General features: G+C 37.7%; 1 protein-coding gene across 1 annotated transcript in view; it reads left to right on the forward strand.

Moving 5' to 3' along the window:
• SIN3B (SIN3 transcription regulator family member B) overlaps positions 1–25250 on the forward strand; it is an 81252-nt gene that overhangs the window by 31797 nt on the left and 24205 nt on the right. The window contains exons 8-18 of the mRNA XM_031947975.1: positions 261–379; positions 11485–11692; positions 11856–11972; positions 15599–15837; positions 16059–16242; positions 18320–18920; positions 19949–20118; positions 20604–20777; positions 22440–22532; positions 23897–23991; positions 24963–25167. Of these exons, the coding sequence (XP_031803835.1) occupies positions 261–379; positions 11485–11692; positions 11856–11972; positions 15599–15837; positions 16059–16242; positions 18320–18920; positions 19949–20118; positions 20604–20777; positions 22440–22532; positions 23897–23991; positions 24963–25167 (2205 nt within the window). The remainder of the gene's footprint in view (positions 1–260; positions 380–11484; positions 11693–11855; positions 11973–15598; positions 15838–16058; positions 16243–18319; positions 18921–19948; positions 20119–20603; positions 20778–22439; positions 22533–23896; positions 23992–24962; positions 25168–25250) is intronic.

The raw sequence follows: 25250 nt of genomic DNA on the forward strand, positions 1-25250 counted from the left end.
ATTATTTAACCTGGTTGATCCTCCCATTTCCTTATCTTTACAATGAGAATACCTACCCTACTTAGTTTCCTTATAGGGGTGTGGGAAAAGTGGCATAAAAATGTGAGAAATAGCCCCCCCCCCCTTTTTTTTTTGGTTTTGATTATTTGCATACTTTTAATGATTTACAAGCAGAATAATATCTGGATTGAGATTTAAAATCTTAGAAATGACAGGAATCTTCAGCATAGAGTTTTCTACCATTCTTCTTTCTTCCCCAGGTACGCCGAGTACTAAAAAGTCAAGAAGTCTATGAAAATTTCCTTCGCTGCATTGCTCTTTTCAATCAGGAGTTGGTGTCCGGCTCAGAGCTCCTACAACTGGTCACCCCTTTCTTAGGGTGAGCTAATGCCTTAACCAGTGCATTATGAGATTTTTAAAAAACATTTTAAGTCACGATTAGGAATGACAGTTATATAACCCCATAAAAGTTTGCAAAGTATTACAAGCATTTTATTTCACGGGAGCCTTCCAATAACCCTCTGAGGGAGGTATCATCCCCATTTTACAGAGGAGGACACTGAGACTCAGGTGTAGAAAGTGACTTACTACCCAAGGTATCACTAAGATTTGAACCCTGGCTTCTCTGATTAGACCAGCTCCCTGTCCTCTGTTGTAAGCTTCTTTGTTTGCCCAGTATGTTCCAAGTCAGAATGTGAATTTCTCTAGTTGCTTTAAGATTATCAATAGGAACATTTAATAAGCCTTAGTTCCCAGAATCTCAGAGATAATGACTTTTATGTCTTTTAAGTATCTTTTAAGTGTTAATTGACTCTTCCAGTGCTGGGAACAAGAGTGTAGTTGAAGATTTTTGCATGTAGAATTACAAGCATATATGCATAGTTTAGAAGAGTGCCATTATTATATTTGAATTGATAATGTCAGAAGTCACCTACACTCCAACATCAGAATAAAACTTTGATGAAGGGAGAAAATGCATTCCTCCTCCTCCTACTTTTTTTTTCCCCTTTTTACTCTTTTCCTTTTCCTCCTCCTTTTTCTTTTTCTCTTTTTGTTCCTTCTCTTCTTCTTTTGCCTTTTTTTTCCTCCTTTCCCTCTTTTCCATCAATAGGGAATATTTTTGTTGATGCACAAAATGCTGCACCCAGTTCCTGTTCTGCTTGTGACAAAGATTACCATGTGTCCTCTGTACTTCAGGCACCTCCCTGGGACTTGTCTCTCAAGTCAGAGGCAGCTTGTCATCTTCACTGGGGGGGACTGAGACCACAAATCCTTTGTATTTTCAAGCGCTATTTGATGCTCGGTTATTATTCTGTTATTAATACGTTATCTGCCAACAATATTTCAGTATTTTAAAAAGACATACAGCCATGAGTCTGGATGTGTTGGCCTTTGAGGGATGAGCCTAAGCTAGGCAGATCTCAGGTAACAGTCTTTACACATTCAAAGCCCTTTTTGTTTTAATAGGGTATGTTTGGAAGAGCACTTATTTGACCTATCCTACAAGAGTTGAAGAGGGAGAAGGACCTTACCTTTATATCACAATTGAACATAATTTAGACTAGTGGAGAGTTAGTAATCATATAAGAATGTCTTTTAAATTATTTTTGTTGGCAATAAGCATCATTTGCAGCCTTGTGATAAGGCTTATTTGGAAAATAGACTTGAGGAAAATTGTATGGAGTTAAACAAATTAGCCAGGAACCTGTGCTCTATTCATCTTGATTGTTTATATAAAAGAAATACCACTGCCTGATGCTTTTTATGGAAATACATTATATGTACAAGAGTTTAGGTCTAACTTTAAAAGTCCTTATTCCCCAAACATGGACTTACATGCCTTTTTTAAAAATTTATATTTTATGCCAGCACAAAAATCACTTTTCAAGATATTCAGTAGGCATTTAGTACTTATTGTGTGCCAGAATCTTGAAATAAAAAGACAAAAAAAATTCCCTGCTTTCAAGTTGCTGACAGTATATTTTGAAGAAACAGTGTGAACACAAAAGCAACAACAAAGTTCAAAATAAAGACAATAGTAGTATCAGAGGAGGAACCTTTCAGCTGGGGAGGGATGTCAGGAAATGCTCATCATGGGAGGTGGCACTTAGACTCAACTCTGAAGGAAGTTATGGCCTCTCTAAGATAGAGGTGAGGAGGAAGAGCATTCCTGTAAGGGAGAACTCAGGAAGAGGATTGGAGTTTGAATTTTGTATTTGTGACAGGGAATAGCAAATAGGTGAGTCTAGTTTCTGTATAGATTGTAAAAGAGAAGAAAGTTCAGTAAGCCTGAAAAATGTAAGACTAGGGACAGATTTTTAGACAGTTGGTTCTAAAGACAAAGAGGAGCAGAGAGAGCCACTTGAGTACGGGAGTGACATAACGTCAGATCCATGGTTTAGAAATATAAATTTGTTAGTTGTGGGGAACAATGGAAGCTTCTAGTTTTTTGTTGCAAATACATACATTTTCAATGTAACTGCCTAAGTTTTCATTCACGTGTGATTGAAAAGTTCTTTAACTCCAAATGAGAAGGAAGTTTGTCATCTAACAAAGATGATGATAGTCATATATCTAGAACCAGAAGGGACCATGGATACCATCCAGTCCAATCTCTTTATTTTTTTAGATGAGAAAATTAAGGTCCAGGGTGATTGAATAACTTGCCCAAAGCCATATAGTTATTACATCTTTTTCAAAATAAAGACCTTTAATCAAAAAGAAAAGTCAGTTACATATTACATCCCCCCCCCCCAAGCATTTAATTAAAAAAGCACATAACAGAAAAATATCTCCTCATATAGTCTATTTCCCAAATTCCCATTCTGTTGGTTGAAGAGGAAAGAATTAAAGCCTCTTGACTCATGTTTCTTAGCTAGAACGCATCTTTGCCTCTGAAATTGCCACTTGCTATTTCCTTACAAATTGCTGGTGTCTGCTTTTTCTACAAACTGTTCCTGTCCTTTGTGTACATTGTGTTGTAAACTTATGACTCTGTGGGTCATCTTTTAATGGGTTCAGTCACATGAAAGACAAAAGTCAGAATCCAGAGTCATATGACTATAAAGACAGAAGACTAGAAATTTTCTATTTCAATTTTTCTATTTCCTATTAGTTCTTAAAACTTCTCTAAAATAGTAGTTTATGTACAAAAATAAAGCAGTTACAGCTGACTTCACAGTGTTGGATGCCAAAAACCCCAAAGAAGTAAAATCCAAATAAACTTAACAGCAGAGAAGTCCAATACTACTTAACCTATAATGCCTAAATCTCTCCTACCCCTGGCCCCCTATGCTACAATAGCAAGGTTGCACAAAGCAGCCCTTTGGCTCTCAATAGAACCCAATTCTACAACTCAATCTTCCAAAAGAGATTACTTGGGAGATACGAAAGGCAGAAAATTATTTTGATTGGGACATTGTGTATTGAGGCAGCCCTGGGCAACTGAGCTCACCCAGGTAACTGAGGGGAGTGTGTGTTAACTTAATGACACTCCACTAAATTTGAAGTTCAGCATCCATCTAGGGTCAGTTCATACCCATGGAAGTCAGCTTGGGGCAAAGATGGATTTGTGAACTGTGAATTTTTTCAAGAGGAGGCTGACATAACTGAGAATTCCATCCAGCATGCAGAGAAACCATCCTCAGAAGTTAAGGGAAGAAGTCACAAAGTCAGAAATAGAAGATCAAAAAATAATACTGAAATTAACTGAAGATCTCTGGAGAAAGAAAACTCAATTAATAGAAAATAACTCAACACCTAATGAGAGAGAAGACCTTGTGAATTTCCAAGAGTACATGGAATTACAGGAGTTTCTTCCTGAATGGCGAAAAAACAAGATTACTGAAAGCAAAATTTATGGAATGTGCAGCAAAAATAATTAGCAGAACTCAAGAAAGGAGACAATATCTGATTGTCCTTCACTTTCATGTATTTTCATTTGCAATTTGATTTCAAAGACAGAATATGTAACAACAACTTAAAGATCATAGGACTCCAGAAGAACGCAAGACAAAAAATCTGAACAACATAATGCAAAAAATAGTACAAGAAAGCTGAACATAGAAAGCAAAATACTAATCAAAAGAATCCATAGAACATATCCATAAATCATATCTGCAAACTCCAAGACACATTGTGGTTAAATTTAGCAATTTCATTGACAAAACAGTACAATATGCAAGCAACCAAGAAACCTTTCTCCAGATATAAAGGAAAGGAAATTTGAATTATGTCTTTATTGGCACTCACCAGACACAAACAGGAAGAAATAGACTAATATGTTATATAGCTCAGAGGGACTCAACATGAAAAATAAAGTGACCTACCTTGCAAATCTATGCCTAACCAATGATGAAAAGGGGGAGGGGGTGCTTCTCAGAGGTTTTGGAGACCTTTCTAGAAAGAAAACCTGACCTGAAGAAATTATTTGCTTTTCCAACACCTCATACATTGGAAATGTAATAAACAACAAAGAAACAAATTTCTAAGTACATATGAGGAGAAAAGGATGGAAACAAAAAGTAAATAGAAGCAGTGCTGGAGAAACAAGCCTGAAGAATGGACTAAACCTCATAACTCCACTAGAGTTGAACCAATGGTTTCTTGGGGGATGAAATTATAGAATGTGAGAATGTATAAAAGGGGAAAAGAGAGAAATGGAGGGGAATATGTGATATACCATAAACAAGTCAAAAGTTGAAGGAAAAGTAACTCCTATATTCCCTTAGGATGAAGAGAGTCTAAAGGAGAATGGGTGATGAAGCAGAGGGAAGGGATCAAAAAAGGGCAAAATTAATGGGAGTGATAACCACTAATATTCACATAGTAGAAGAGGTGTATTAAGTAAAGGGAAATTAGGACCTTACAATAGGTATTATCTTGCTTCAGGAGAAGGGGAATCAGAGCTGCTATGGGCAACTGACACCTAGAAGAGTGGGAAGGTCCATAGACTGAAGGATTTTTAAAGGCAAGTAAAAAAGACCATGGGAAAGGCAAAAGTCAATCCAAGATGTAGGGCAGTTTTTAGCAAGGGGTAGTGTGTACTTTGTCAACTTCAAGAATTGGTATTGTTTTTGTTTTGTTTGAGACAGGGTTAAGTGACTTGCCCAGTGTCACATACCTAAGAAGTGTTAAGTATCTGAGGTCAATTTTGAACTCAGGTCCTCCTGAATTCAGGGCCAGTACTTTATCCACTGTGCCATTTAGCTGCCCTAGGAATTGGTATTTCTAAGAATGAGGTATGACTTTAAAAAAAAAAAAAAAAAGGGAATTTGGAGGCAAAATTTATAAGAAAACAACATGCAGGTTAAAGGAAGGACCCCAAAATAGCTACTAAAAGAAGCTTGAATTTCATAAAATACAGAGAATAAAGAATAGGACGACCATGAATCAAAGAAAATCTAGCACAAATATAAGAGAATGAGGGAAAGAAACCTAGGAAAAGGCATAGAAAAATGAACTTTTAAAAAGTTAACAAATCGGAGGGAAGGAAAGAGGGATTTTGACATTGCTTCTTTGAGGAAGGGAAAATGAAAAATAACTTAAAAAACAAGAATAAGCAAAAGCAGGGAGAAGTAATAAATGGGAGAGAAGGGCAGAGCTTGACAACGACAGAAGAGAACAAGGGCTGCCTTAAGCTAAAATAAAGATGTAACTACTATGTTTAGAGAGGAAAAAGTCTTTAATTTGGGGAGGGGGGAAACACAAAACAAATGAAAAATCAACACATTGGATAAGAAAATTCTCACAATTTTTACTATGAATGGGATGAATTCAAAAAAAGTTGCAATCATGTTATCAAAGCAAAAAACAAACATGTAAAATATAAAAAGGAATAAAGGAAATGATCTTTATATTGAAATGGAAAGTATTAAACTTTTATGTCCCCAAATATTTTAGCATCTTAACTCATAAAGGAAAAATTAACTGAACTCCAAGAAGACAACAGTAGTGGGAGGAGATTTCCTTGTCCTCAGTTTTCGATAACAGAAAAAAAAGTTGGGAAGACTGAACAAATTGCTGGAGAAAATATAGCCAAAAAAATTACTGCATCTTCTAAATGAGGATGTGTGTGTGTGTGTGTGTGTGTGTGTGTGTATCAGCATCACATGACATTTTTGCAAACATTGATCATTTATTAGAACATAGATAATTGCAAACAAGTGTTAAAAACGCAGAAATAGTAAATACATCCTTTAAAGAAGGTAACAATAAAAATACTAAAATTACAAAAGTCAGAGACCCAAATGGAAACTTAATGAAATAAAAACCCTAGAGTAGGTCAAAGAACAAATCATAGAAAACAATATTTACAAAATTATAATGAGATAATATATTGACATTCTGGAATGCAGCTAAAGTAGTCATATGTAGAAAAAGTCTAAATGTATATTAACAAAATAGAAAAATGAACTGTATACATTTTTAAAAATTAGGTAGCAGTAAACAAAAGAGTAGATATTAAAAATTAATATTTTAGCCTGTCTGATTAAGGGGGACAGAAAAATCAGAGTGAAGTTTCAACAAAAAGACTACTCGGAATCTGTTATATACAATTGTATGCTAAGAAAACCAAGAAAAAACAAATTCAGAATTTTGAAATATCCAGACTAACAGAAACTAGTCTTAAAATAAATCTCTTGGTTCTAATACATTCATAGGAAAATTCCATCATACATTTTAAAAAGTTAATCCCACATAAATTATTTTTGAAAATTTTGATAAAAGGATACCAGATTACTTTGAAACAAAAATAATCTCAAAAATAGCTCAACCGTGAAAGAATAAAGCCCAGAATGAGAACTGTAGACCAAGATACTCTTCAAATAAATGATACTAGCCTCCTTGTTATTTGCACTAGACATTACATCAGACTGAACTTTTTTACTGGCTGTCCTTCCTGCTTGAAATTGGTTCCCTTCCCATCTGTACCTTCTAATTTCCGTGGCTGCTTTAAATTCTTAGTTAAAATTTTTTTTTTCAAGAACTTCCCAATATCCCTTCATGCTATCATTCTCGTCTCCATTTTACTTTGTATATACCTTGATTGTACATAGTATTTCCATTTTACTTATGAGACTGTAAGTTCCTTTAGTGCAGGACCTGTTTTGACATTTCTGTGTAACTCCAGTGTTAGTATAGTGACTGACACATAGTAAGTACTTCGTAAATGCTTTTTGAATTACCACTATTGAATATTGATTCAAAAATTTTAAAATCCCATTAGATTTTATTTTAACTAGCTAATTATCTAAGAACCCATTATGACCAAGTTGGATTTATGCTAGAAATGTAAGGGAGTTTCAATATTAGGAAAATATACTAGACATATTAGAAACATAAACTTCCAAAATAACATGATTATCTCAACAGATGAAGAAAAAAGCCTTTACAACTCATTTATGCTAAGAATCCTATAGAGGAACAGATTAAAAATATTAAGTTATTTAAAACCAAAAAGCAAGCATCATTTGCAATAGGAATACATTAGAATCTTTCCCAATAAATATAGACATAGTCCTCTCCCTATTTAATGTAGTTCTGAAAAGACCAGCAGAAGCAATCAGACAAAAGGACAATAGATAAATAGTTATCTTATTTGCTGATAACATAATTTACTTAGAAAATCCTAGGAAATTAGCAGAGGTACTAATTGAGAATAGTGAGAAAAATTGCACAATTAGAAGCCCTCAAAAATCAACATTAATATAAAATTAAAAACACAATAATAGAAAGGGAAATTTCACTCCAAATAACTGCAAACTTGCCTTCAGTAGCTGGAGATATAAAGCATCTAACATTTGGAATGGCTTAAATAGCCATGACAGTATAACAAAAATGACAAGTCCACCAAACTTTATATTTACATTTTTAATGCTCTATCAAATTTTCAAAAGGATGCTTTACAGAACTTAATGAGAATTCATTTGGAAGAATAAAAGTTCTAAACTTAAAAATTTTTTTTTATTTACAAAGCATATGCATGGATAATTTTTCCAACATTGACCCTTATAAAACCTTTTGTTCCAAATTTTCCCTTCTTGCTCCCACCCTCTCCCCTAGATGGCAGGTAGTCTAATACATTTTAAATATGTTGAAATACATGTTAAATCCAATATATGTATATATATTTATACAATTATCTTGATGCACAAGAAAAATCAAGAAGGAAAAACTGAGAATGTAAATATCCTGCAAGCAAATAAAACAGAGAGAATGCTTGTTGTGTTTCACACTCTATTCCCATGGTTCTCTCTCTGGGCTCTCTTCATCACTGCACAAGTGGAACTCTGATTGAAGAGAGCCATGTCCATCAGAATTGATCGTCGGTGTAGTCTTGTTGTAGCCGTGTATAGTGATCTCCTGGTTCTGCTCATTTCACTTAGCATCACTTCATGTAGATCTCCCTAGGCCTCTCTGAAATCATCCTGTTGGTCATTTCTTAAGAACAATTATATTCTATAACATTCATATACCACAATTTATCCAGCTATTCTCCAACTGATGGGCATCCATTCAGTTTTCAGTTTCTAGCCACTACAAAGAGCTGCCACAAACATTTTTGCACATGTGGGTTCCTTTCCCTTTAAGATCTCTTTGGGATATAAGCCCAGTAGGAGCACTGCTGAATCAAAGGGTATGCACAGTTTGATAACTTTTTGAGCATAATTCCAAACTATTCTCCAGAATGGTTGGATCTGTTCACAGTTCCACCAACAATGTATCAGTGTCCCAGTTTTCCCACACCCCATCCAACATTTGTCATCTTTAACAGTCATCTGACAGGTGTGTAGTGGTATCTTAGAGTTGATTTAATTTTCATTTCTGTGATCAATAGTGATTTGGAGCACCTTTTCATGTAATTACAAATAGTTTCAATTTCTTCATCTGAAAATTGTTCATATCCTTTCCATTTATCAATTGGAGAATGGCTTGAAAAAGTTATAAACTTAAAGGAAATAAAAGTCTAAGAAGGGAAACAGTACTTATAGACTTATAAAGCAACAGTTATCCAAACCACTTGGTAATAGTTAAAAAATGAGAGCTAGACCAATGAAACAGACAAAAGATAATTAACAATGGAACTTGATAAGCTGGAAAATTTAGGAAAAAACTAATAAAAATTGCTGGGAAAATTTGAATGCAATCTGGCAGAAATTAGGCTTAAGAGTTTTATTTTATAATACATTCTCAATGTACCTTAATATTAAAGATCACACTATTAAAAGTAGAAGAGAAGCAGATCATGTACTTTTCATAGCTATAATTATGCCTTTCCATAGACAAAAATAATGCAACTAAGGTAGATAGTTGGTTGAAAGGAAAATCTTTTTATAAAATTTCTCTGATATGGGTTTGTTATCCAAAGTATTAGTAATTGTATGTGTATATAGACAAAAAGTATTCTCAGTATATTAAAAGTCATAGGATATATTTCTAATCCTAAATTAGTTTTCTTAGGACACAATTGTGTATAGGATATGAATAGTTTTCAGAAGAATTGCAAACATTACAGCCACATAAAAGAATGCTTTAATTGACTAGAAATGCAAATCACTTAACCTTAAAAATTATTAAAGAGAGAGGATACTGTAGTTTGTTTTGGAGAGATTATGGGAAGATTGGCACATCATTGTGTTGTTGATGGAGCTATGTACCATGTAGCAGTTTGGAATTATGTAAAGTGACTTAAACATCCATATCTTTTGACCCAAAGATTCCATTATTGGACATATATCCCCATATACTCCCCAATATTTATAGTAGCACTTTTTTTTTTTTTTGATACGTCCATTGATTTGGAAATGGCTAAATTATGGTATGTGAATGTAATGGAATGCTATATGTTGTAAGAAATGAATTAACAAACACAGTGAAGCATGGATAGATTTACATGAACTGATAGAATGAAACAGAGACAAGGAAATAAATACAGTGATTGCAACAATAACTGCAATCAATTGCAAACAATAATTGCAACAATAACACAACAGCCACACACAAAAAGCAAATGTTGCAAAACTTAGAACAAATATAACTTAAAAGAAGCGATATGAAAAGATACTTTTGGTGCAAAGTCCTTAATTATTCAGGATTTATATTTTCAGACTTTTTCAATGTACTAATCAGTTATACTGGGTTTTCCCTCTCTCCCCTCCCTCCCTTTTTTTCTTTAAAAAAAATACTATTTATTAAATGGGATGGTTCTCCAGGAGGCAGGGAGAAATGATACTGGGGAAAACTGTCATGATGTAAAAACATACATCAGTAAAACCTTAACTTAAAAATGAAAATTCTACTCCCAATAGAGGCTGCATTATTCAAATGAAATATTCTAAAGAACAATAAAAATGAAGCTACTTACTAAAAAGGAACACTAATTATACACTTTACTCATGTTTTACCTTTTGTTTTCAGGATTTTTTTTGGGGGGAGAATAAGCAAATTCTGTATTGATATGTCATATTTCTGCCTCAGATAATAAATGACCAAGGTGAATCTTGAGCACAACTCTCCCTGTATTCCAAGTATATCACTCTTGTCTACTAGTCTGTCTTGCCCTTCCATACCATATATACTCTTGTGATTAGTGGCATGTAGATGGAATCTTCAGCTCTTTCATTCCATTGCCTAATGATCTTATTTTATGTCTTAAGCCCATTGCTCGCCATCATGAGATAAAGGAGGGAAGCTTGTCTTCCTGGAATGTTATCTTTACTCCATTGTAATATTGTAGATATTCAATAATGATCACTCTGAATAATATATCTACTATGGACAATAACAGTCTGAAAGTAGAATCATCACTTAAAAAACTTGGGTAGAAATGTAACCTACTTTATATCAATATTGCTGATATAAGAGTCGAATATGCAACATTAGTTTCAGGTCTTAGAATTTAGAGCTCCAAGATTAATTATTGAAGCTATATGATACTGGGTATGTGATAGATACAAATTACATTTGTCCAAATATAGACCAGCTTTAGAAAACTGCATATATCCATCTAAAAGGAATGAGCAATACAAAGTATATACTGAAAAATAAAAAGTTATACCCAAGATATGACAAGAAAATGGACTTATGGATAGACCAATCCTATATAACTTAGCTATTGACTCTGTCAATAATAGCTAGAATAGAGAATTCTTAACCTAGGGCTCTGAAACTTTTAATGTTTTGATAACTATTTTTAGCATAACTGGTCTTCTTTATAATATGCATTTTGTGTGTATTTAGTTCCCAAACATTTAAAATGCATTTAAAAACATTCTGAGGAGTCCATAGGTTTCCCCAGATTACCAGAGGGGTTCAATATTCAAAAAAGTTAAGAACCATTGAGCTAGAGATAGAATTTATTCTCCTATTTTCATTTACTTAAAACTTACTGAGTGAGGACCTACTTTATTCACACTACATAAACAAACCTCTTTGGGAAGGCCATAACTATGTGGACTTACAGTATGCCTTTAACTTTTGAAGAAAATTTCCAGAACTCTTCGCCCAATTCAAGTCCTTCTTGGGAGTAAAAGAGCTTTCGTTTGCACCACCCATGAGTGATCGATCTGGGGATGGAATTGGTCGGGAAATTGACTACGCATCTTGCAAGCGCATAGGATCTAGTTACCGGGCACTCCCCAAAACTTACCAACAGCCAAAGTGCAGTGGCAGGACAGCCATATGCAAGGAGGTACTTGCTGCCCATGTGGCGATTTTTCCTACTTCGTTTTAAGGACATTAATTGTGACCTTTTTCAGAATTCTGGGGAACTAATGAGACAGACTGATTATTGTGGCTTAGTTGTGAGAGATCAAAGATTTATGTAATGTTGGATTTTTTTTTTTTTGTCATAGGTTTTAAATGATACCTGGGTGTCCTTTCCATCTTGGTCTGAAGACTCTACATTTGTCAGTTCAAAAAAAACTCCATATGAAGAGCAGCTGCATCGCTGTGAGGATGAACGGTTTGAGGTGTGTTTGTTGTGCCATTTTTTATCCTTTTATATATCATGGTCCTTTGATTATTCCTTCTCAGTATCCTCATGGTAGTCAGATGACATTAGAGAATCTAGAGGTTGAACTGATTTGATTTTTTTCAGTGCCTTTGATAAATAGCAATACAGTTTTACAACTGATGATAAACTTATTTCATCTGATTTATTCTGAAGTTAGGTTTGTTCAACCTCTCTCTCTCACTTTCTATCAAAGTTTCACCAGTCCATTCTCCTTTCAGATCATTAAATCCCAGAGATTGGGAATCATAGAGATAATTTACTTTAGTTTTTACTGGAAACATGAATTCCTTCTGGAACATTTTCAGTGGTGATCATTCTGTACTTCAGTACTTCCAGTAATGTAAAGTCTTAGGAGGCAGCCCCATCTATAAATAAGTCAGTTCTGATTGGCAAAGTTATCAGAGATAATCTCATCTAACCTCCTTCAGCTTCCATCTGGAGATCCCAGAGATGGCAGACTTTATTTCCTTCCAAAGCGCTCCAGTCTACTTTTAAGCAGCTTACTTACTTGTTAGCAAGATTTTCCTCATATTAAATCAAAATATATCTAATCCATTGGTCCTAGTTCTGTTCTGTAGCTAAAGAGAACAAGTCTGATCCCTTTTCCATACAATAATTGTTTGGCTATTTGAAGAGCTAGTTAGCACATCTTGCTGCTGCTGCTGCTGCTGCTGCTGTATCTTTTCAGGCTCAGTATCCTTGGAATATCCAACCAAATGATCTAATTTCTATTTTCCTTTTACACTGCTTCCCTTCCTCTGGACATAGCGTGTCAAGTTAGCATCCCTCCAAAAATGTGTTACCTAGAGTGAAACATTACATTCCCAATGCAGATAGGACAGAAGAGCAGAGCCACCACCCTTGCCTGGGGCCATATGAATCACCCTCCCCCAGGGACTACACTGAGAGCAGAGATTTCTGGGGGGTCTTGCATTTCTTTTTTGTCTGCTTATGAGCCCATCTAATGCCATTTTGAGTGCTCTTGTAGAATCCAAAGATCCTTAGATCTTTGTGCTCTTTCAGATGTACTTTTTTGTGTTCTTTAGGACTTTTGAATGTTGGAAGGCATGTGGTTTTGTCATTGGACAAACTCCCTTCCAGGAAGCTGAATGTTGAGGGCTGCTTATGTTACCATGGCAACATAATACAACTTTTAGTGACTTGTTCTATTTTTCAATATTATAAACCATATTATCAGTGGATGTGATATTGAAAAAAATGATTCCAGTGATTTGCTGATTTGGGGTACTTAATCTTGTTATGTAAGGATTGACTGAAGGAATGAGAAATTTAGACTGGAAAAGGGAAGACTTGGAGAAGATTCTCATGGTTGCTACCATATAATGGAAGTATCTGTCATGTGGGATGGTGATTGGACCTCTTCCTGTGAGGAATAGAATTAGCATCAGTGAAAGTGAGGTTGCAAAGGTAGATCCTAACAGTTGATGATAAAAATGGCTGTCGTATGGCATAAGTTCCCTGTCACTGGAAGTGTTTCAGTAGCCTCAAGCCCAGGAGGACTAGATGAATTCTAGGGTTCCCCCCTTTTTAATAATATTTTATTTTTTTCCAAATACATATACAAATTTTTTTAACATTCATTTAAAAATTTTTTGAGTTCCAAATTTTCTTCCTTCCTCCCTCTCCTCCTTGTGACTGTAAACAATTTGATACAGGTTATTCATGTACAATCATGCAAAACTTTTCTGTATTAGTCATATTGTGAAAGAAAACAAAGAACCCCTTTCTCCCTCAAAAAAAGAGTAAAAGAATAATAAAGTAAAAAATCATATATTTAGATCTTCATTCAGATTGATTCCATCAGTTCTTTCTTTGGAGGTCGATCGTATTTTTCATGATGAATCCTTTGGAATTGTATTAGATCATTGTATTGCTGCTAATAGCAGAGTCTTTTACAATTGATCATTGTACAATTACTGTTCATGATGGTCTCCTGATTCTGCTCGCTTCACTTAGCATCAGTTCATATAAGTTCAAGTTAATCCAAAATCATTCTGCTTGTCATTTCTTACAGCACAATAATATTCGTTTTATATCACAGTTGTTAAGCCATTCTCTAATTGATGGATAGCTCCTCAATTTCCAATTCTTGACTATCTTAGGCCCCTACTAACACTCAGCTTTCACAGTTATGTGCTATCTTGCACAGATCTGGTTTGAAGAAGGCTTTTCAAGTTGTGTGTGTGAGGACTTTGCATAATGAAACTATTCTGCTTTTAAAAATTCAGATTTTTAAAAGCTGTCAGTGAATTTAGTTTAAAATACTAAATTCATGTCCTCATTTGTCATTTTATTATTACTTTTCTAATTTTGTCTTGCCACTCTTCCTCTTAACCTCTCTATGTACCCAGTTATCATGTCTTTCTGATCATGTCTTTTATATCCATCCTCCTCTTTCTATTCATATGGCCACAGCTCTGGTTTAATTCTTGATCACTTCTTGATTGATACTGTGATGAATTCCTAATTAGTCTTTTTTCCAGTTTCTCCTCTCTCTAGTCCATCTTCCAAATAGATCTGACCATTTTGTTTCCCTTATTAAGAATTCTTCACTAGTTCTGTGTTGCCTTTAGGATAAAATGTGAGATCTTCAACTTGTTTTTTAAAGCCCTGAACAACCAGGTTCCCACTTAACTTTTCCAATTTTGTTCTTATTAACTTACCTTCACACAATTGCCCTCTTAGACTGGCCTGTTAGCTGTTTTCTATATGTGAGTCACAGAAGTTTGAGAGTTGGAAGGGACTTCACTTTCTCAACTTATCCTCACACGAAATGAGTTTTTTACAGGGACTTTTACCATGTGCCCTCCTGTGGATAGAATTTGCCTTGTCAGTGTCTTAAACTATGCTACCCAGACCTGACAACAGTACTTCAAAGAAGGTATTATGTAAGCCCAATACTCCACTATCATTCCATCTTTTTGGAAGCTATACCTCTCCCAGTGCTCCCTAAGATCAAATGAGGTTTTTTTGGCCTCCACCAAATTTCATCTCTTGAATCTGTGCTTTTGCATATGTGATTTGTGTCTTGTTCATTGTGTCAAAGCTTTTCCTTCTTTCTTCCATCTTGTTGAATCTTAGTTGCCTTCAAGCATTGCTCAGGTTTTTCCTCCTATGCAAGGCTTTTTCTGTTTTTCCATTTGTTAGCATTTTCTCCCTTTTGAAATAAATTTACATTATCCTGTATTAATTTAGTTTTGTGTTAGTTGTATTCCCTTAGTAAAATATAGGTTCTTTAAAGGCAGAGATTGTTTTTTCTTTATCTGGAACTTATACAAAATTGTTTAATTAAATTTCTCAGTCATATTTGACTCTTCATGACCCCTTTTCAGGGTTTTCTTGGCAAAGATACTGTAGTGATTTGTCATTTCTTTGTCTAACTCATTTACAGAGATAAATAAGGTGAAGTGACTTGCTAACTAGGGACTTCAAATCCATCTGAGGCTGGATTTGAAGTCTTCCTGACTTCAGGCCTGGTGCTTTTTCCACTGCACCATTTAGCACTTTATACTCAGGGTAGGTGTTTAAGCAATATTCATTGAACTGAATTTATTTTAATAGTTAGATGTTGTCTTGGAGACGAACCTTGCCACTATCCGGGTTTTGGAGAGTGTGCAGAAAAAGCTCTCTAGAATGTCTCCAGAAGATCAGGAAAAATTCCGATTAGATGACTGCCTGGGAGGGACATCAGAAGTCATCCAGCGGCGAGCAATCTACCGAATTTATGGTGATAAAGCCCCAGAAATTATTGAAAGTCTGAAGAAAAATCCAGTGACTGCTGTTCCTGTAGTACTAAAAAGGTATTATCTGTTTTCCCATTGCTGTGGGTTGGGTTGGCTTCCCAGTTTTGGGCCTGAAGAGGGCAGAGAGAAAGATACTATTTCTTTCACTCATATAATTGAACAGTGCCATAAATTAATCCATACATTTTAAGATTTTCACCAGATAGTTGGTACAGATATTACAGTAATATAATGGTTTTTGAATAATGTGAAAAATGAATATTCCTTATGTTTCATAGGCTAAAAGCTAAAGAGGAAGAATGGAGAGAAGCTCAACAGGGTTTCAATAAAATCTGGCGGGAGCAATATGAGAAGGCTTATTTAAAATCTCTTGACCATCAGGCTGTTAATTTTAAGCAAAATGATACTAAAGCCCTTCGATCAAAAAGTTTGCTGAATGAAATTGAAAGTGTTTATGATGAGGTAAGATTTGTCCAGAGATAAGAAGAGACCAAATGCTTTTTTTCAGTAAATCATAGGCTGGTTAGAACTACATGAAAGGTTAGGACATGGTGTGTCTAAATGGGATGGAACTTTGGAACATAAATCATAGAATATCAGAGGTGAGAAAAACCTTGGAATGTGGAATGCTAGAACTGTCCTGGATAAATGAGGAAGTGAAAGTCCTCACATGATGAAGTGATTTGCCAGGGTCACAAAGTATCAGTGACAAGCCTTCAAACTTGAAACTGTTGATGCTTAAGGTCAATACTCTTTCCAGTGCCCTCTATGCTCTTAGTCTTAACTCACTCTGATGGTTTTGTTTCATTTGCTTACTTTGACCCAGGCAGTTGTGGGGCAGAACATTGAAAAAATTTTTTTTAATATCTTTAAAGTGAATCTTCTTCTAACTTGTAATAATCATACACACACAGAGAATGAATAAAGGTTTGACACAATGAGATTAATTTTAAGGAAGGTTTTGAAGAGATATAAAGGCCTAATGTGTCACGCAAAGGCCAATCTAAGTAGTCTGATTGGCCATCACCAAAGTTATTGCAGTTTGGCTACAGCATTCTTTGGAACCTTCTGCTAAATTACAGACAAGTTGGAGCTTCTCCTTCCAGTGGGACACCCCATATTGATGGCATCTACTACTTCTAGAAGAATTTGAAGACATGACAGATAGTTACAGGAAGAGCAGGATGATGTCAGCAAGTAGATTGCTATCCACAGCTGGAATTTAGAAACACATGGAAATATGATTCTTGGAAGTTATAAGTTCTCTACTTTTTCTGTTTAATTATGGTTTACTTTGATTGTTGCCGAACCAGATTATCGGTTTCATTAAGTATAATGTATTAAAACTCTCACTTAAACTGTGTCTTACTTGAGCAGGACATATAGTCCTGTTGTGCTTTAGATAGCTATCTCCCAAAGTAGCTTGTTAGAGTGGAAAGAATACCAGACTGGAGTCTGGAACCTGTGTGAATTCCTGGCTCTGCCACCGCTACATATGTGACTTTGTCACCATTGGCATATCACTTCATTTTTGGGGGCTCTGATTCCTTCCTTGAGAATGGGGATAATAAGACTAAGAATGCTTGAACTCTCTACTTCACTGGGTGTGTAGGAAGCACTGTAGGCATTCTGTTGTATCAGACTATTTGATGTTAATGTTTCCATCCTCCACCGCACACTCATATTTGTCAAGGCTATATAGTGTTAAGGTTTTAAATGATTTATTCTGGTAATCTTGTTGTCATTGAATTATGTTTATTATGCTGGGATTTACCAGGTAGCACAAAGGAGTCCTAAGCAATTCTATTAGCAGTGTGATGAATTTGAGTCACAGTGATATGAAGCTTGATTCAGTCCTGGCTCCATCATGTCCTCCCTTTGTAGCCTTGGATGAGTTACTTCACCCAAGCTCTGTTTCCTCATCTCTAAAATGTTGGGTGACCCTAAATCTTTGATATGTTATCTTTAAAGAATCTTTGATATTTGACTCATGTTTTCCTCTTTTAAAAACTAAAGAAGCATCATTTATAAAGGACCTAATTTTCTAGGGGGAAGTTTGGGTTGTGAGGTTCTTTGGTATTATTGTTGTCTTTTCCACTAAATTCTTGCATTGTTACTATCAAAACTGGGAGGAATTTTAGAAGAGTGTCAGAAATAGAAAGACCCTTAGAATAGGAAATGTCAGAGCTGGGAAGGTCCTTAGAGTACTGAATGTCAGGGCAAAGAGGGGCCTTCAAATATGAAATGACAGCATTGAAATGGACCTTACTTCGTGTGAAACACCCAAGCTTCAAGGAACCTTCCAGATAAATTATTCCCTCTCTTATTTTACAGAGGAGAAAACTGATGTGGGGAGCTAGAGAAATTTGTCTGTGTCACAACTAATTATTTGTGGCGCTGGGACTAAAACCCAGGTCTTTCGGCTCTTGAACCACCTTTAAAAAAAATTGCAATAAAACTTAAATACTTTTCACTACTTGTAATAGTAATGCTGTTACTTAGGAAAACATTCTTTCTAATGGTACTTTCCCCTCTACAGCATCAGGAACAACATTCAGAGGGCCGTAATGCCCCAACTAACGAGCCCCACCTCATTTTTGTGTATGAAGACAAGCAGATCCTGGAGGACGCAGCCTCACTCATCAGCTACTATGTGAAGAGGCAGCCAACAATCCAGAAGGAGGATCAGGGCACTATCCAGCAGATAGTCCACCACTTTGTGCCCAGCTTATTCTTTTCCCAGCTCTCAGATCTTGTTATTTCTGAAGAGTCGACGGATGAAGACCGAGAACACAGTCAGGGACAGAATGTGGACACCGCCGAGCTTTGGAAGAAATCCTCATCTCTGCCACAGAGCAGCCCCCTGGATGAAAAGGGTGGCTTGTGCGCAGCAGCAGTGGTGGCCCCCGAGCAGCCTGGGGCGCTGGACGATGTTTACAGCCTCTTCTTTGCCAATAACAACTGGTATTTCTTCCTGCGCCTTCACCAGACTTTGTGTTCAAGACTTTTAAAGATTTACCGGCAGGCCCAGAAGCAGCTCTTAGAATATCGGACTGAGAAGGAGAGAGAGAAACTCCTCTGTGAAGGAAGGAAGGAGAAATCCAACGACCCTGCGATGGAGCTGCGGCTGAAGCAGCCAAGTAAGCATGACTCAGCCAGCCTGTGCAGTCCTGAGCAGCTCGCTCTTGGTGGGGATTGCCTGGGTGCCCCTCTTGTTGATGTAATGTTATCAGCTCTGGGGGCACTGTGTCTAGAGTGGGCAAAACTCATTTTCTCCTCTTGTATGCTGAATGGTCTAAGGGAAGCATATTTTAGTAGCATATTTTTGATCTCTTTTGAGCCATAGTGCAAAGCCCTGAGCTGTGGTCCCTGTGGTATAAGGGATGTTTATCTGGAGCATGGGAGCACATGGAGTGATGGCCTTCATGTGTCACACTGCCCAGCCTCCGAGTGGAGGTGGGCAACAGACTTGGGCAGGGAGCTGGGGGTATGGGAGTGAGGGCCACACTTCCCTGGCTCTTGTCACTGACTGCAGTGCCTCAGACACATTGGGAGTGGTTGTCATTTTTATCTATCTTCCTGGTCTCCAGTTGACATAAATTGTGGTGAGGTGAGATGTCTGGCTTTTGTGCTTTGCACACTTGGCAGCAGACACTCCTGTCTTGCTCCTCCCCTAACCCCATCTGCCTTTGGAATCTCTGCCAACCAGTTGCCACTCTCCTCTCAGAGGATTCCCCAGCCAGCTCTCAGTGGCCTGTGGGTGGGGCTGAGGCCCCAATCCCCAGGATTTTGGCTGCCAGCATTGACTGTTTTTGATCCTGTGAATGATGAAACCTTTTTCCAGCCTGGACTTCTGATCTGCATTGGTGGAGGGAGGATTATACTATTGAAACAACTGGTGCTCAAGCTGTTGTGCCTGTGGCATTTAGGCCTCTAGACTGTCAGTTTGCTGTTGGAAATCATTTCCTTGTGGTCACTTGTTAAAGGTTATCAGCTTTCTTAGAGTAAGTGTTGTAAGCATGTAACTTGATGCTATTGGAGAGGAATTTTTTGGTCCAGAACCAAAGGTTGTGAGTTTCAGAGAAGATTCTTAATGGATTCTTTTGCTGTTCTATTTATTGGTGATATCCTCTTCTCCTGTGGATGACTTTTTCTATCTCTTAATTAGGTGAGGTGGAACTGGAAGAGTATTACCCAGCATTTTTGGACATGGTAAGGAGTTTACTAGAGGGCAACATTGATCCCACGCAGTATGAGGACACTCTTCGGGAGATGTTTACCATTCATGCCTACATCGGCTTCACTATGGATAAGCTGGTCCAGAACATCGTGCGGCAGGTGAGAGTTGAGCAAAGGAGGAGTTTGGCAGTTCCCCCCGTGCATGGGGGGTGTCTCAGGCCTTTCTTTCTCATGTCAGTCTGACTCCCTGCCCTTCACCTAGTCAAGGTGATCCTTTGGGGACCTTTCTGGCCATATGAGCCACAAGTTCAAAGGAGCATCTGGGGACTGATCAATAAGTAGGAATTAATAGAAAGCAAAGTCCTGGGCTTGTTTCTTGATTTGAATGCTGTGAACTCAGTCAAGTTTTGTTGCTTTTTTCTGTCCAGTTTCACACATTGGGCAAATGACCATGCTCCCCATGGATACTGATCTACATACAGTCCATCTTTACTCTTTCCCTTGGCCAGTGTAAGATCTAAGTGCGATCTCTGATTTTTATAGTATAGCTACATATTTTTTTAACTTTGAAAAAAAAAATCTCTTTACTTATGGGACTTTGTAAGATAGGTATGTACTCAGTTGTCATTGCTCTAACTTAACAGCTTCATCACTTGGTGAGTGATGACATTTGTCTAAAAGTGGTGGAACTCTACCTCAACGAGAAGAAGCGAGGGGCAGCAGGAGGAAACTTGTCCTCACGCTGTGTCCGTGCAGCCAAGGAGACGAGTTACCAGTGGAAGGCAGAGAGGTGCATGGCTGATGAGAACTGCTTCAAGGTGAGGAATCCGTTTCAGAAAAGGCAGCATGGGCAGAGTCTGCACCATGGCCTCTGGTTCATGCAGGAGACCGCACTCCTTCCCTTGGGGATTGCAGTCTGTACCTCAGGATCCCCAGAGAGCTGCTGAGGGAAGACTGGGAAGGGAGGACACATTGCAAGACCAGTGTGGCACAAGAGCTGATCAAGGCCTGGCTCTGCTCCTTACAGGATGGGTGACTGTGGGTCCTGTAGTAGCTGGTTGGTTTGTTTTTTCTGGTCTTCATTTTCTTTTTTTGTTAAATAGGGAAAATAATATACTGTCTCAGAATTTTTGGAAGTAAATGTTTGAAGGCAGCTGAGTGGCAGAATAGAGAAAATTGTGGGCCAAATATAGCCTCAGATACTTACTAACTTTATAGCGCTTTATAATCTGACACTCACAAATAAGTGACATTGGGAAAGTCACTGACTTTCTGTCAGCCTGTTTCCTCAGCTGTTAAAATTAGGGATAATGATATCACTTGTCTCCTTGGGTTGTTGTGAGACTCAGATGAGATAATATTTGTATGGCTCTTATCACAGGACCTGGCACACAGTGATGTCTACATGCATATTCTCTTGCTTCCAGTCCTCGCAAATGATTTAGGGGATTGGAGCACTAATGATTGATTTATTCACTTAGCAGATATTTATCAAGGGCTTACTGTATACAATGCATCTAAGGCCCTAGCATCTACAATGCTAGGGGCCAAGGATACAGAGAGAAAACATGGTGAAGTCCCTGCCCTTTGGCACCTTGGGTTGTGCCAGGAGTTTCTTACATTCCCATATCAGTGTACCATGCAGTAGGCTAAAGTGCCCCAGGAAACATTGAGCAGGGGCGCAGTGAGAAGTATTCTTTTAGCTGGCAGGATGCTCTCAGTGGGAAAAAGGCCACCTGAGTGAGGCCCTGGGAGATTCTGAAAGATCCCTGGCTGGAGGAAGGACATTGAATGCTAGGGAAGCGGCTAGGCCAGCAGGGATGCCTGATGGTGGGCTGTGCTTTGGGAACAGCATTTTACTCTGTATATCTAGGGTATGTGCAAAAAATGACTTATCTGGAAATGTCTGATTTAAAAATGAAAGGTCTTAAGACATTTAAAAAGAGTTAGCAGACACCCAGCGAAAGGACTCTTGGGAAATGAGTGTGAACTACTACATAGCATTTCCAATCCCTCTGTTTTTGTCCACTTGCATTTTTTATTTCCTTCACAGGTTAATTGTATATTATTTCAAAGTGCAGTTGTCCATGATGAAAAATTACCCATGCATATATCTTGTAAATAAAAAGCTATAATAAAAAAATAAAAAGAGTTAGCAGAAGGTAGTTAGTTATTGGTTCACAATTCTGGATGTCCGTCCATGGAGTCTTGACTCTTCATGAGGTAGTGACTCCCATGCTGCTGTGTTGTTGAGGGGCCTCTTGTTTTGATATGGGTTGGACCAAATGACCTCCCAACTCTGTAGCAGCTTTGACATTTTATATTTCCAAACACTTTTGTGCCTCAGATTCCTAACTAGTCTCATAATGTGGGAACCATGTGGGAAAAGCCTGAGACTGTATAGCTCCCTAGGTCTGCTTAATTGTCTTCTTGCTCTTTGTCTTTTGGTAGTAAGGTGTGCTTGTATTACGCTCTTCTAGGTGATGTTTCTTCAGAGAAAAGGGCAGGTGATAATGACCATTGAATTGCTAGACACAGAAGAGGCCCAGACAGAAGATCCTGTGGAAGTCCAGGTAAAGGCCTCAGCTCTGTGGACTCCATCTAGGTCAGGTGAGGGCCATCTGGGGAAGGCGTAGCTGAGAGCCATGAGCAGGCAGCCCCTGTGAGCATTTGGGCTGGCCAGAAGCCAGAGCCCTGGCTGTTCCAGTTGGCTCCCCATCTTGATGTCTGGGGCTGTGCTCATTTCATTAGATTGATCCTAGGGTAAGAGTGGGAAACTGCTGAGGTGCAGCTGGTTCCAATTTGTTCAAAGATGCTTGGAGGTTTCTGGGGGCACCGGTCTGACATCATTGCTGCTACACTAGGACAACCTACTTACTTTCAGGGAGAAGGGAGATAAATGAAAGCCCAGGTCCTCAGCTCACCTTTTTTTAACATGCCCATCTCAACAAGTGTGACTAGTTGATTCCTTAAAGTAGAGCATTATTTGAAATGACTTTATGAGGGTAAGGGGGTAAAGCTAGAAGAAGTTGTCATTCTTTTTTTCTTACATCTGACTTTTATAAAGAGCAGTCCAAAATTAATGTATTTTTCCAGTGTACAAATAAACATGTTTTATTCTTTCCAACAAATCTCATTTTAAAACTATCTTCAGATCAGCACAGTACATGCTATAAATGTATTGTCAACTTTAGTCAGGCAGGGAAGAGCTATTAACAGTGTACTTTTGCCACAACACTGGTTAGAGGAGCATTAAGTAAAGTTTGTCCTTGCTTAAACTCCATTTATACTGGCTGCAATTTAATAGCAAAGCTTGAAATTTATACTTGTCTTTCCTTCTTCACTTAGCCAAAGAAAGATTGATAAACATTAGGCTGCTGGGTGGAAGATACTGCTCCCTCTTCGGGCAAGTTTAGCGAGGCCTTTGAATCTTTTAAAATTAATTTTGAATTTACTCATAGCACATAGAATGTGAAATAAATTGCCCAATAAAAATCTGAAAAATATGTACTTTCTGTATCTTAATTTATGCATTTAACAAATTTTTTTTAATACCTGTTTCCTTAGAGTCCCCTTCAAATCCATGTTTGTAAGCTTTGTTGGTTTTTGTTTTTATATCGTAGTCATTTCATATATTGTTTATATTTTGCTGATCCTATTTTACACCATTTGAGGTCCTACTTCACACCATTTGACTTAAAGCCCCATTTCTTTTTATGGATTTTGGTGGTACCATTACATTAATATATCATGATTTATTTAGCTATTCTCTGATCATTGGATAGAGAGGTGGTTTGGTTTTTTGCTGGATGTATTGCACACAGTATAGATTACAGTATACAAATCTTCAGAGAGAGAGATATAATGTGATTTAGTCTTTGTAATTCATCATAAAGAGAAGACATAGAAGAAATCTTGAGAAACTCTTTTTTTATAGCACTTAGCCAATTACATGGAGCAGTATGTGGGCACAGAGGGAGCATCGAATCCACCAAATGATGGCTTCCTTTTGAAACCTGTTTTTCTGCAAAGGTAAGACCAGAAACCAGTTACTTCTGTCCCATTTTGAATCATCAGCTTAGTCGAGGTGGTTTTGTAACTATGGGAATGAGGAGAGATTTTCTTATGGGAGTCACCTGCTTAGTATATTTACTATATAGAAGCCTAAGGATCTTAGTCCAAGATCATGTGTGATGGGGTACCTACAATGTTAAAGCAATTCCAATATTTATGAAGAGAAGGAAAGCATCTAGAAAAAGGGAGATTGTAGTCTCACTTCTCTTTTCCTTGATCATATCACATGTAGTGGCTGCATAGTATTCCTTCTGGATTTTGTGAATTCCCCTCACCCTCCAAGTTAGGATGAAGCTAGTTTGCACCAGTGATCAGGCAGGCATCCCCTTGAGAGTATTCAGTCTCCTTTTTGGATGAGAATGAGTCAGTTTTGAATCTGGCGTGGATCATATTTAAAAGGCCAGGCTGGTTTCAGACCAAGATTTTTTCCCCAGGATGTGTAAACATTCAGGAGGCTGAGACAAGCAGAGAAAACAGATTTAGGAGCAGAGATTGGGAACAGACAATTGGTAGTGGATCATTACCATGGCAAGGTTTATGGGACATGTTGATGGCATGAACTATTGAGTGAGTCCATCTTCCCAGAGTTCCAGGCTTTTATAGTGACTTTGTCATTTGCCCCCCCCACCAGTGACTGACTTCCCTAGTCAGTGTGGTGTTATTCTGGACCCACCATCCCCTTGCTGTATTCAACTATGTCAGTAAGGTGATAGGCTTAAAGAGGATCTTTTAGAAAAAGCATCAACAAGCCAGAATTCTTGTCAGGAAGTATCAGAGGGAATTAACATATGACAGTGCTCAGCAATCAGGCTAGAAGTTGGCAAGAGAGTAGTCTTCCTCTGGGGGTTCCTTTCCCTCCCTTCAGGTCCCAGGTCCCTTTTGTATTATCTCCCCTCCTCTCTGGATCCTCACTGACTTGCTTGTTATAGAAATCTCAAGAAGTTCCGTCAGTGGCAAAGCAAGCAGGTCCGAGCTCTCCGCAGCGAGGTGAAGAGTTCCTGGAAGAGACTTGTTGGCGTGGAAAGCGCCTGCAATGTTGACTGCCGTTTCAAGCTCACCACCCACAAGATGGTGTTCATTATGAACTCGGAGGATTACATGTATCGCCGAGGGACACTCTGCCGGGCTCAGCAGGTATGGCCCCTCCCCCAGTGTCCTCTTCCCTTTTGGCCTGGTGCTGTGCTCAGTGGGGGCTCCTGCCCCCGGTCCCTCTAACG

The sequence above is a fragment of the Sarcophilus harrisii genome, chromosome 1, assembly GCF_902635505.1.
Source record: "Sarcophilus harrisii chromosome 1, mSarHar1.11, whole genome shotgun sequence".
Classification (NCBI taxonomy): Eukaryota; Metazoa; Chordata; class Mammalia; order Dasyuromorphia; family Dasyuridae; genus Sarcophilus; species Sarcophilus harrisii.